This window comes from Patagioenas fasciata, chromosome Z (assembly GCF_037038585.1).
Source record: "Patagioenas fasciata isolate bPatFas1 chromosome Z, bPatFas1.hap1, whole genome shotgun sequence".
NCBI lineage: Eukaryota > Metazoa > Chordata > Aves > Columbiformes > Columbidae > Patagioenas > Patagioenas fasciata.
The window spans coordinates 68,292,254-68,305,753 of NC_092560.1; the positions used below are offsets into that span (position 1 = coordinate 68,292,254).

Genomic DNA, 13,500 nt, shown 5'->3' on the forward strand with positions numbered 1-13,500 from the left:
GACCTGTATTTAAGCACAACCATCCTGCATTATTTAAGAGCAAGATTCTTCTACGACACTTACATAGTCTATGTGAATTTTAGTTTACAAAGATGTTACCTAAATATAATTATTCCCTGCTGCAACATAGCTTACGCACAACCATCTGCCATTAAGCAGTGACAGGCAGTTTAAGGATGTAAAAGAATAAAAAAAGGAAACCTAAATGAACTAGATATTAGGGTTTTGTTTGTTTGTTTGGGTTTTTTGTTTGGGTTTTTTTTTTTTGTGGGAACGAAATGGTAATAAAAATATATTTTTGATGTTGACACATGCTGAAGTTAAAACGAGACAGTGGTCAAATAAATATCCTTTAATAAAGAAAAAAGGAATATTTTAAAGCACCAAAACTGTGAGTATGATGTTACATCGCATGTACAAGAAGGTGAGTGCAGTACTTTGTGTACAGGTTTAAATTTGCATGACAATAAAAACCAAGAAATACACAGCAATAAATTCGCATTGCAGAAAAGCTGCACTAAAGAAAAGAGAGCAGAAGGCAGACAGTTAAATTGTTTTTAGTTTTTAGGTATTGCTAGAAATGTTTGTTTAGTTTTGACCTTTTTTTAAAGATACTTGTTGCTTAATACTTTATATCATGGAGCATTTTTAGGCATAGTAAATTTGCAGAATATGCATCTAATAGGCCTTTTTGAATATAATGGAGTAAAGAACATTTTTTTAAAGCCAAGCACAATGTGCTAATAGTGTTTGAGTCTACCAATAATATTGCACCAAGCTAGTGAATGGCAAATTGGTTTTCTTTTGATTATTCATTTATTCAACAGGCTTAACAAAGAAGTTAGTTTCATTAAACTTGACTGGCTTCCCTCATGCAAGATGACCTGCAGCCATCTGTATTTCTTAAGCTTTTATGATGCTCTATTTGTATACATTGAAAATGAAATACAAAACATATAGCAACCACAGCAACACATTGGGAGGTGTTTAATGAATATCCCCAACACCTGTTTCCCAATTCTGAAATAAAAAATGCATTTCTGCACCTGAACATCAAGCCAGTCTATGGCAAACTAATTACCAAATAGGTGACAGTGCGTAGAATAAAATCTCTGCAGCAGAGTTTGGATGACACTCACCAAAACGGCCATCATCCTTTTTACTTCGTCCAAATAGTCACACTGCTGGTTAACAGCCTCTGTATCACCTTTAAATAATACTCTACCTTAATATTAGAAACTCCGCAGATTAAAATTCATTGTTTGGTCATTTTCCATATTAGAGGTACCTCAGAGCATTCACATTTGCCAAAGGAAAGATGACCTTTTCTGTCAAATTCTGAAGCTGTGGGCCACAATACAGAAGACCTGCACCGCACTAAGAATACTTAAATGTCAGGTTGCAGACTTGGATTAATAGCCAAACTGAACTGGAAGTGCAAAGAACTGTATATACAATAGCCCCTCCCAAAAATACACTGGCATGCCTACCCACCCTTGGCCCTCCTAAAAATTCTAAGTATTTATGTATTAGGCAGCAATTAAATATAAATTTATTTTGTAGGAAAAATTTAAATTACAGTATATTTATAGGTTAAAAACAGCCATTACTGTACTTTTTTACAGCACTGATAGCAGTATGTCAATGTGCTTATTACACCAAAGAGCAATCTGCGGTCAAGTTTAGTATGACCTACTGTCTGTCAGCTCCAATAGCACTGAAGTTGTGTAATGCGTTCTCTCAGTAAGGTGCTTCTGTTTACTCCTTTTCTTTGCAAGAAGCTTCAATTGTTCTTAGCATCAATTCTGTAGTGCTAAATGTAACACCATATTGTCCATGCTTATGGAATCACTACCAGAAATACATCCAGGTAAGTTAATTACATAAGCGTTACAATGAAAATAAAATCTGATTACACACGTGAGCAAACTTGATTTACAAATTACACTCCTGAAATTCAGTGCAACAAATGGAATAAGGTAACATCAACCAATAAAAGTTTCTGCCTCCTCTTCTCAGTAAGTTGCATCTTCAGTAATGCATCTGTCATTACTTTAATATTAAACATTACAGAATATAGTGCTTATACTCAAAATGATTCTTTACAAATAATGTAGTGAAGCATATTGAGTTCTATCCCCAATGTAGTCACAAAAGAACACAATATATAATCATACTATTTTACAAGTATCTGGTGTAAGATACAGCCTGTCAGATATATATATATATATATATATAAAAAACCCAAACCCTAAAACTGATGTCTAAGAAAAATAAAAAAGCCTTCATCTACTCTAGACAGGTAACTTAACATCTGAAAACATAGCAAAGTGAATAAAAGAAGACTATTGGTCATTTGTAAAGGACAGGAACCTCTGTGAATGAGAGCAGGAAATTCACATTGATGCAAATTCCATTTCTGGTCGAAGACTGCTGCTGTTTACCTTACATTTTGGTTATTTCAGTAGAAATCAAATATTTCATTTCTTGTTCCCACTCAAAATATTTCTGAGTCCTCATGTAAGCTTTTGTACAATAAACATTATGCATTATGCATTCCAACTCTTTATCTCAGTTACACTATACTAAAACAGTTTAATTTGAACAAAGAAGTTTCTAAAAATGGAAAAAGCATGAAAGTTAACAAACCGCTTAAGATAAATGACTAGCAACGGAACAAGGCAGCCACAACAATGAAGTCCAGCCACAAATGAAAAATACTAATCACAGGTAGAAAGGTCTTTTTATGGAGGCTCCCCTTCCTTGAATGTATTTACATGTTTTTCTGTAGTGATGCTTGCCACAATTTCTCTGAAGGAACAACACAATTATTATGTCTTTTCTCAGCTATGGAGGAACCGATGTCAATGCAGGACTGTCATAATTTCTGTAAGTTTCTTGTGAATATACTTGAACTTTCCCCACTTGCTGCTCCAGCCATGGCAATGCAAAATTTCACATTACAGTGGATGGGAAGTTTTATGCATTAGCCTGTATGCTACATACGCACAATTTTTATACTGAAACAGAAAATTAAGTGAAATTGTGACATCTAGTGATTCATGGATGATTAAAATCCAGGAGTACTTCTTTAACAGTATATGGAAGGAAAAAACAACCAACCAACCAAACCAAAACCAAACCAAACCCAAAAAACCAAAACATTTACTTTCCACATTGAAGATGGCAGTTTTTAACTGACAGAAGCTGCTATGCTCAGCATAACAACTACTTTTTTGTGCACATAAAATACCAGCTTGTATGAGAACTCAATTTCTATAAACTAAGCTATTACAGGAATCTAAGACTTCAGCTAAATATAAAACAGATTAAGGACAGAAATCTTTCTCAGACATGCACACATTTTTCAAGGCAAAGATGACAGATCAAGTGGCAAACAAATCTGAAAACTGTAGTACAGTACAGCATGGAGCTATTTAGATAAATCTCAATCAGTGGTAAACTCTAGACACAAATGTGCAAAGGGACCATTGTCACCTATGCTTTAAAATTACTCTGTTTTTCCTTGGCTTGGAAATTTGCTAGTATCCCATAAGCATACTCTAAGGAATAAAACTGCAGGCTGGAAAACAGGAAAAAATGGATCTAGATGTTGCTCGATTACCACTATGAACTTAGCACTAAGTTTCAGATGAACTGTATAATCTGCATTACCACTCTACGTCATAGTTCTGCTTTGTGCTACACCCAAAAATGTATTTGATTACCTCAGTTTTAACATGTGTTGTGATTGTAAGTACAGACAGATGCAGAGCAAAAATACACCACAGCTTACAGTACAGGCAATGTCACATGATTATGATGAATTTTGAAATTGCTGTTACTGCTGCGTGAAAACACTATTGGACAGCTTACAACCACACAAAACACATCGTCTAGTTTTAGGTCCTTGGAAAGCCAGTACCAAGTGTTTCACAGAGCTGAACTCAGGACAGAGTAATACAGACCTGACAACTAAGACAGCAAAATCAATCCAACTCTACAGTAATGTTGCTCACAAGTACTTTGAAAATGAATGTTCACTAACTTTATAAATAAGGCAACAAGGTTAAAAATATTCCTGTCAACAGCAAAGGTAAAGTGACATCCTTTCAGATGCCTGACAGAGCTTTAATTTCAGAACAGCCACAGCAAAACAACTGAAGGGTCCAACAGCTGAGGTTCCTTTAAGTTACACAGCCTATTGCTAAGGTAAGTTCTCCTGTTCCTCTTTATATACAGAAATGGAAAGATGTGAAATCTCCTGTGACAAACATTTATGCAGTATGTGTTCCATTACATTACAGGAGCAATGCATTTCTCCACTTAGAAAACCCACCTAAATCCACATAGCAGTTTGTTACAACAGGTACACTGAATGGAACACATCACACAGTGGACAGGGACTGTGACTTTCTTAAGCACAATGGGTGCCATGCTGTTAAAATAGAACACTAGTGAAAATTCAGTTTTCGTAGGATTGTAATGGGCTGACTTCAATGTCACGTGGAACTTCTAGATGGTACAAGACTACTTGTACCTCTGCACTGACATACCTCTTAGTACTGTGGTATTGTAAGAGTAGCTGCCTGCAGCTGTTAGTCATGAAGTTTAAGATTATTTCTAAGTATTCACAGCAGAGAAAGCTGCAACGCTCCTGTAAAAACAAAACAGTCAGGATCAAAAGGGAACTTTTTTTTTTTCTAGCCAGTAGGCTTTTGGTTATGAAGTACAAACATTTTTGCAGCCACTAAACAAAATAATAAAAACCAGCAACAGAAGCATGATTTTCACAACTGAATTATCAATATGTTTAAGTGCTTTGATATTTTTTAAAGATGACTGCTTATAGTAATCAAAAGCCATTTTAAACCAAAAGAAAAAAATAATTTTAAGTATTAAATTACAAAATATTGCTTCTTAAATGATTAAAGTATAACTAACTTGGTTCAGCGTAGCTAAGTATTATTTTAAAAAAGCATGAAAATGTCTACTTGAAAAAGGTGCAAGACTACAAATGACCTTCTAAAAAGATCCTGTTGTTTGTCTTGCTAAATGTACCATGTTGGAAACAACGACATTCTTGAATATGTACTGAATTCAACTCTTATTTCTCATTGTGCTGTGGTCACTTGCTACTTTTGATACTGACATACAGTTCTTCAAACTAAGAAGAAAAAACATCTTAGTTGCACATTACTGAATTTCAGCTACTGCAGAGCAACTAGGACTTCTGCTCTTTCCATAATATCACACTGCTACATAGCAAGCTTCTCTGCAAAGGGCTATTAATTGGATTTTCAAGCAGATGATATATTCGATGCAGTGAAGGGAAGGTTTTATAGCTAGTTAGATGTTGTGGCTGAATCCCCAAGTTACTCTAAGAGCAAGTGTTCTCCCAACTCAAAATGCCCGCTTCATTTATCTGGTCACACATTACTACTGCAAATATAAAAAGTGCATAAGAATTGGGCATTCTTGATTATATAAACGCACATCTAAACAACTTAGCTTTCTGCCTAAACTAGAATTTTTATAACAAACTAAAGGTGTGACCCAAAAATTAACATTTTAGGCCATTTTTTTCCATCTACTGAATCATTTGCCAAAGAAAGACTATTTCTTTGCCAAGGAAAGCCTCCTGTGGAGTTGATGGTGATAACTGCTGGCTCTGAATTTTCAGAAATGAAGACGGAAAGTAATCTTCAACTGGGTCTCTTGTCTTATGATAGTAGCTGTGAATCACCTGTGTGGGGAAGAAAAAAAAAAAAGGAACATCTGAAAAGCTAAACAGCTGTACAAATACTTTCTGATCAACATATTAGGCAACTCCAACATGCAATACTGAGAAGAGTCTTCAAACACCTTGATTCTCTTTGGCCGCAGGGTAATGATGTATCAACTCTGGAGCCAGGACACACCAAATATGACCGAGTCCTTTTTTTTTTTTCTTTCTGGTCTTGTTGGCAGGGAAAAACAGATTACAGTTTTTGAAATCCCAAAATACTGGATTAGGAGACTATGGAGAACAAAAGCTTGCTTTTATCCATTGCTCTGTCTGTCTCTCCCAGAAACACAGGTTTGTCATTACTTACAGTACTGTTAAATGTACTGTAGTAATTTGTATATACCATTATGTACACACAGATAGGCTTGGGACACTTGATCACCAGTGATCTGCTAGTTTTCTTACAGAAGCTACTGCATCTTTATATGGCTTGTTCAGCTGTATTTCCAATTCACAGAATGCCTCAATATTTTTGTACATGGTTTTAGAGTGTCCATAACTTTCTTACGCTCTTAAAAAAGTTAGTCATAACTTTATGTAGAAGCTAACTCATAAAGCAGGTAATACAAGAGATTACTAGATCTCCTGGAGGAGATATTTACTATTAGTTTGTCTTCAAACTTCAATATTTAATGAAACCGCTCCAGTGGGTATTGTTAATACTCCTTGCATATACCTTAAGATACTTTTTGGCACTCGATAAGCCTATATCATTTTATCAGATCTAGCCTTCATTCCTAAGGCAAATAACTGCATTACATTTAGCCTACAAGGACGCACATGTATTAAGCATAGTTTGTAGCATATGTGCCAATATCTTTTTGTATAACTCTTTTCAACCCAAAATCTCTATGCAACACGTTTTTGTATGTGCAGAGCTTACAGTTAAAAATAACAGGTCAGTCTTAAAGCATGGTATTAAATGGATAACTTTGGAGTAAAAAGAGTATTCTGCGATTTCTACAACAGACTTTCATTAGATTTTACTCTTATGTAATAAATGCTGTGTCACCGGTCTATATGTTCAAGCAAGCACATTAATCTATGTGAAAAGCGTTTATTTAGCTGAATTTTACGAGGGCTTTGTCTCAATCTCTGTTCTCCCAGATTATTTCACATACCTCTTCAGCATGGGCCTGTTTTCCCTTTCTAAGCTGTTAGCTATTTTGCACAACCAGTATTCAATCAAATCTGTACTATCTGTTAAATAGTCTCATCTCATGAAAATAGGATTGTTTTCATAATAAAACATGATATAGGTAAGAGAAAGTGGGTCCCAAATGTGTGGAGAACTCCAAGGAGCACACACTCCAAGTTCTGACACTGCACCCCACTTTAGGTCCAAGTGATTTCACGGGACCTCAGTACTGGACAGGAGTGCATCCTTAAAAGCGGAAGATATCATAGCTGTAGACTGGTAAAAAGGAGACAACAACCACTGCACTACAGCTACTACATAGCAGTGATTTTCATCCTGCAGTCTGTACTGCTTTTATGAGGCTGCAAAGACAGCAGAGGTAAATGTGTACCTATTTTGTATGGCAGTGTACATGTAAGTCTTCTAACAGGATACACCTCCAATGGAAAACAAAAATTCAACATCACTCTTGGCCAAATTCCATTTTTTTTTTTCAATGACCCATAGTATTAAAGAGTATTCTTGCTCAAAAAGGTAAACAAGATCCCAAAGATTAAGTTAGATCTACTGAAATCATAAAGTTTAATAAAAAAGTTTAAATTTGCTCAGTTATCTAGGTAATGAAAAGAGAATAGTTGCACTGAGAAAGCCAAGTCAGTTCCAAGGTATGTCTTTTCTTGTAGCTGTCACTTGATTTCTGAAGGGCAGTAGTAGTGGGACTTTTCAGTATGCAAGTAATAGAAAAAAGTTGCATCCAAGCAATATTATTTTCACTTTGACTTTCAGCAAGAGTTAAGTACACCTCCATTCCTTGATTTTCAATTCCAAAACTAGGATTACATTTGGTATAAAAGGAGCATGTCATAATTGAACAGTATTAAATCATTAGTGTGGCCAATGGCTAGTTTATGAGGAAATGAAGGCAACATTTATTTTCCTTTTTAAAATTTTTAAGCATTATTATTTCAGAATAGCATACCAAATGGAACAGTTTGAGACATGGTATTTCATAATCAAAACACTTGGCAGATGATGGGCTAAGTCACCATCACCTTTTAAACAGCTGTAGCACTTTATCAATAGTCACCCTCCAGCTGTGTTAATAACTAACCACAGCAGAAATGCCTGATTAAAAATATCAAAAAAGGTTATTTTTTCCTACTGCTAGCTGTGTTGCAAGGATTATAAATATTTATCTCCCATACTCTTGAAATACTTTGATTTCTAAACAGATTTTTAAATTCTTTACAGATTGTCATACCTCTCTTTCCTCCAAATTTTAAGTTTAGTGGGAGCTTTCATTGAGACTTACGTTCATCCACATGCCAACAGCAGAAAAGAACCACCAGTGTCATGCTGTTGTTGTAATCAAGAATGTCTTTATGCTACGGATGCAGTCGTAATTTTGAAAACTGATCTCTTGACAATTTCTGTTTTGTTGTGAAGTCATTAACTTCATCTGCTGAAGTCTACCATCCATACTTTCAGACACTATAGCTTAGTATAATGCAAGGTCATGGAATTCATACAAGTAGCAGAAGTATAAATTACATATGTATATATATTATAAATAGTCTGGAAATTCAATTAAATCATAGAGTTTACAGACTGAAACCAAGCTATCAAAGAGTCAGTCACACAGGATAACCAATGAGACTCCAATGTGTTCAGCAGTCAAAATTAATTTTCCCTCAATTGGAGCTACTCAGTCTGAAGCAATAAACATGCTAAACTTTTATAAGGCCAGAAGTAGTTAGAAAGTAAGTATGAGATGTGTCCAAGAGTGATTGGGCTCCTTTGTTACTTAAAAGCTTTTTAAAGCTTCTTGGTAAGCTGCAAATAGTCCCTTCAAATTTACTACATAAAACAGAAGTTTTCATAGAAGCAGTCCTGTCAATATTGAACAAAAGTATTCAAACAATAAAAAGCTAAGATGTTGCCTACAAAAGTTTTCCTTACTATAAACCTTCGAAAAGTCAGTGTTACTAAATTCCTATGTGCATGTTATACCATGTTGGATGTCAGACAGCTTAGTCACATTTATACTAAGTTTCTTAGAATGCAAAACCTGAGGCTTAGCCACTATTGCTATACAAAAAGTGTTGAAGAAATATTTTAAAAAAAAAAAATGTAAATTAATTACAGGTTAATTTTCCCAGTCTGTGCAAGGCAAACTCTCCTCTTCATCCTCTGACTCAGGTGATGCTTCCTTAATTCGTCGCAATGCTTCATGGATGCTCCTTGTCAGAGGGTCAGTATCAGGCAGAATTGTGAAGGATTCTCTCAAAACATCTTTCTGCACTTTCTTCAGTTTCACCCCTTTCCTGATCTGTGCCAAGATGTTATTGCTATCATCTTCATCGGGAAAAGGAGGGAGACTTCTCTGCTCAACTTTTTTTAAGTGAAAGCTGCCACGTTTCAAGGAAGCCAGCACTTCATCCATTGGGGAACTCACTGCAGTAAATCAAAAGACCTTCAGTATTAGTTTTACTTAAATTTTATCAGTCTTCATTTATATATCCTACAGACCAAAAAGTAGCCGCATACTATGAACGTGATAGTCCCAGGCTATTAAGTATAATGGTAGGTCCCCTACTTGTTTTAGCCTCCAGATTTATCTTCCCTGCTACCATGTCACTGGTTTACACGTGCTGGTTTACACAGACAGTTTTCATTTCTGAAACCACTTAACCTCCTACCGGGCAGGTAGTAAAATGTTTTGAACAAAATGGCTTTCCTGTCTGCAGTCAGAAAATCAAAACAGCTACAATGAACACAACACACTAAAAAGTGTTTATTACATTATCATTCTTGACTTTGAGTACATACCTTACATATTGGACTGCACAGTGCGTTCTCAGCACTTGCATTTTGTGGCTGATTTTAGCTACTGTATGACTATTACTACATGTCAGTGAGGGAAGCGGCAGTACAGTCAAATGCAAGTGTGCATTTTCTTGCTTCTCTGGACTCATGCATTAGCACCTAGTCACACTGTGCCTATATAAATTCCCTTCCTTTATAATTAATGAAAGTGGAGAAGAACTGATACTTCATGACAAATCCTTCCTTTATCATAAATTTGAAACTAGTTCTCTGCAGAAATGAAAACGAGGCTTTGGCACTTTGAAGAGCGACAAGTGGGTAAGATCTCTATCCCAGAGAATGCATTACAATAAACTACAACAGCTTGAAAAAGCTTGCATACCCTAGCACTGCAATGTGCAGCACAAATCAATCAATGAATATGTGCCTACAGGTTTTTTCCATATACGGTAGAATACATTTTTTAAACCTGTTTTCCATTTATGGGTTGGCTTTGCCCGTCAGACTAATGGCCCAGACAGTCGGAATACACGAGGAAAAGAGAAAAGAAGAATACAGGACCGCACATTTGAAGAAGGAAGGAAGGACTGTAAAACAGTCGTCTGTCATACAGGAACAAATTTCTGAAGCCACTTAGAGACTTCGAACATCTCAGGGAATACAGAGCAGCAGGTAGACTGCTGCTACAGACATTAATACTCCTAAGAGGGAGGATATAATTTGATTTTATGTTTGTCATTTTATGACATATATATCAAATTGCACACACAATACACGCTTTATATAAAACTCCAAGATGAAACAGATATCAGAAAAATAAACAACAGGACTGCAGAAAAAGAAAAATGGAGCACAGCAGCATCAAAATTGACAATGAACTTAAGCACTGTACCTGCAACCTGCAAGACACATAAGAGCTTAAAAACTCTGTAACTATGCAGTTGCTTCAAGGGTTTTCAATCATTAAAGGACAATTCTAGAGGAAACATTCTCATTTCTGTTTGATTGATGAAGACTGTTCTAATTTTGATTTTATCTAGATGAGACAATATGTCAATGGAGGGTTGTTTTCTGTAGTTGTACTTGACAGAGCCAGACAGAATTTTTAATAAAATGCTAACAGAGCCACATTACAGCACTGTGAATCAGGGCTCACTCCAGGTACTTTTTCCCAGTGACATCCACTAAAGTAGTTCAGCTGAGCACTTTTGAAAATCCCATCTCTGATTTTCAAATAAAAACTTAGCTCAAATATAATATTTTCCACTGAAACGGCAGGATTATTTTGTTCAAACATGTCTGCCATTCTCCCATTTTATATATGTGATAAACAGTTAAAAACAAGTAGCACAGAATCAACAAGTTGTAAGAGAGCTCCCAGCTCAGCCTTGTGCTCTATTCATTCTCCTTAGTTCCTAAGGAAGTTTTTGATCTTTTAACTATTTACTTAAGACGCTTTGCTGAATGATTACAGATTTAATTTCCAATTGTAGTTAAACGTATATATTCTTACTCAACTCTCAAGGGTACTTGAGGGTTTATGGATTTTTGTATGAAAATTTTAAGAAACCTTGAAGATAGCATTCTCCAGGTCTCCTAGGTCCCAAGATAAGTATTCATTTTACTCTTTCATAAATTATGTAAAGTTCTGTTATTAAAAAAACACTGCACCCTCAGGTGAAGCATATAATATTTGCAGTGCTGGCTGTAAGCTCAACAGGAAAAGATTATTTCAGGCAACATTTAGCTCCATTTTCTAGCTAGTCCAATGTGGTTTATCATGGAATCAGTTTCACAAGTGTTTTCTGTCCAACTCAACAGTATACTGCATGCTGCTGTACAGGTCCCAACATTTGTTCGTGTTGCAGACATCTGTCAACTGAGAAGGATTTAACAGCTTTCCCATCAATTATAAATGAATCACAGCACACACTTTTCTGTAGAGCAATTCAAAAGAGGAACTGATGTGCATTACAATTAAATACACAAAAATTAAAACATTACCTCTCCTCCTCTGTAAACCCTCTAGATCACCGGTCTTCTTCAGCTTCTTCTTGGCACTAACTAGCTGACTGCTGTCAAAAAGATATGCTGGTGGTACACCAGAAGAGTGTTGGACTCCCTTCTCCTCACTCTGACGTTTAACAAAGCTGTCACTTTTCTCTAAGGATTTGGTGGCTTCTTCCTTGGAGGGCAAAGGTGGAGGAGGAGGTGGTGGAGGCAATGGGGGTGGAAGCGGTGCTGCAGTAACAGTCTCTGGTTGAGGCTCATTACCAGTGAGTGGAGAAGTACTACCATGAGGCAGCTCAGAGGTAACACCACTGGGAGGTAACGAGAGATCCTGAAGTTGTTCTAAGCTTGTGGATTCCTCCACTTGCAAAGGCTGAACTGCATTTTCCAATTCCACCCCTTCTTTCTTCTCTTGGATTTGTATGGTTGCTGGCAAAGATTGAGGCTGATCGACACAGGACACTGAGCTGGCTGCACATTTTCTTCTTGCATGGGCCAACTGCAGTCTGGTTGATTTAAGTATTACTTGCCCAGGGTACCGCTATGGTGAGTAAATTATTGAAAATTAAATAAGCACTGGCATCGCACTATTCTAGATTGTAAATACTTGTCACTAGGGTTTGCCTTTCTGACAAGTACAATTCATCTGCTAGTTTCATTCATTTTGCTCTGGATGTAAAAGCAAAGTAAATATATCCTCAGCTTTAAGCAAAAATTGTCCATTTTCTTAATTTTTATTCTTGGTTGAGGCCCAATTTATATGTGATTGGTGTAGTCAGGGTTACACATGGGTTAGAATTAGGATTTTGCTGAGAACCAGATGGCACATTCAAAACTGAAAACTAAAATTCAAAATTCCCTCTTGCTTTCCTCTTCTAAAACTGGTCAATGGCTCCCTCTGCAACAGAGTCCTCTCTGACCTAAGGCACTGGCCTCAGATGTTAATAATACTGCTTAAAAAGATATCTCTTGAAATTGTAAAACATTTTGAGACTTTCCACAGTGTTTTAGCTCTTAAATTTGCTACCTTGATATCTGTCTTCTTGTATTAGTCTCATCCATGGCCTGTTTTATGCAAAAAATTAAACTGCTTCTGAAATACAGGTCTAATACATTTTACACAATTGTAGTAGGCCTAAAACAATAGAGATCTTAACAATATCAATACGTTCATACATAAAGTCGGTTCATTAACACCTGCTGGTTAAAATAAGTAAATTCACGTTAATTTACAGAAGCTATGCAATTCAAACTACTTTGCAAATAATAAAGATATGAAGAGTGTACTGGTAAACAAGACAACTTCCCAGTAAAGAAACTTCTCACATACATTTTGTTATGTATTAAGCAAAACCAAAATAAGTCTTTGCTTATTAATACAGTCTGAAGTTCACCTCTTTCCATCTTCTATCCATTTTCTGATACACATATTGTAATAGGAAGGGGCAAGTATTGGCCTGTGTACTGGTAATCAGTGGTAGCAGGGGAATGTCAGATAGTAATGCTCTTTGTGGGCAACAGCATTTAGATTACATTTCTTTCAGGAACATTTGCCAAGTGTCTTGATACAAGATGTTGAGGTAAGAATGAACAGAAGCTTATCTCTGCACTGGGAATACAACAGGCAGAGGAATTTCTTACCACGAATGCCCTATTTTGTGTTAAATTTTCCAAAGAACACTTCAACTATAAAATGAAAGACAATAGCTAATAGCATAGTATAGTCCTGGAACGACTG

General features: G+C 36.1%; 1 protein-coding gene across 1 annotated transcript in view; it reads right to left on the reverse strand.

Moving 5' to 3' along the window:
• Positions 1-337: 337 nt before the first annotated feature.
• The window catches only part of JMY (junction mediating and regulatory protein, p53 cofactor), a 77,654-nt gene continuing 64,491 nt past the window's right edge, over positions 338-13,500 (reverse strand). The window contains exons 9-11 of the mRNA XM_065860267.2: positions 11,757-12,303; positions 9,070-9,380; positions 338-5,746 (exon numbers count right to left, since the gene is read on the reverse strand). Coding sequence (XP_065716339.1) covers positions 9,073-9,380; positions 11,757-12,303 — 855 coding nt within the window. The 3' untranslated portion in view covers positions 338-5,746; positions 9,070-9,072. The remainder of the gene's footprint in view (positions 5,747-9,069; positions 9,381-11,756; positions 12,304-13,500) is intronic.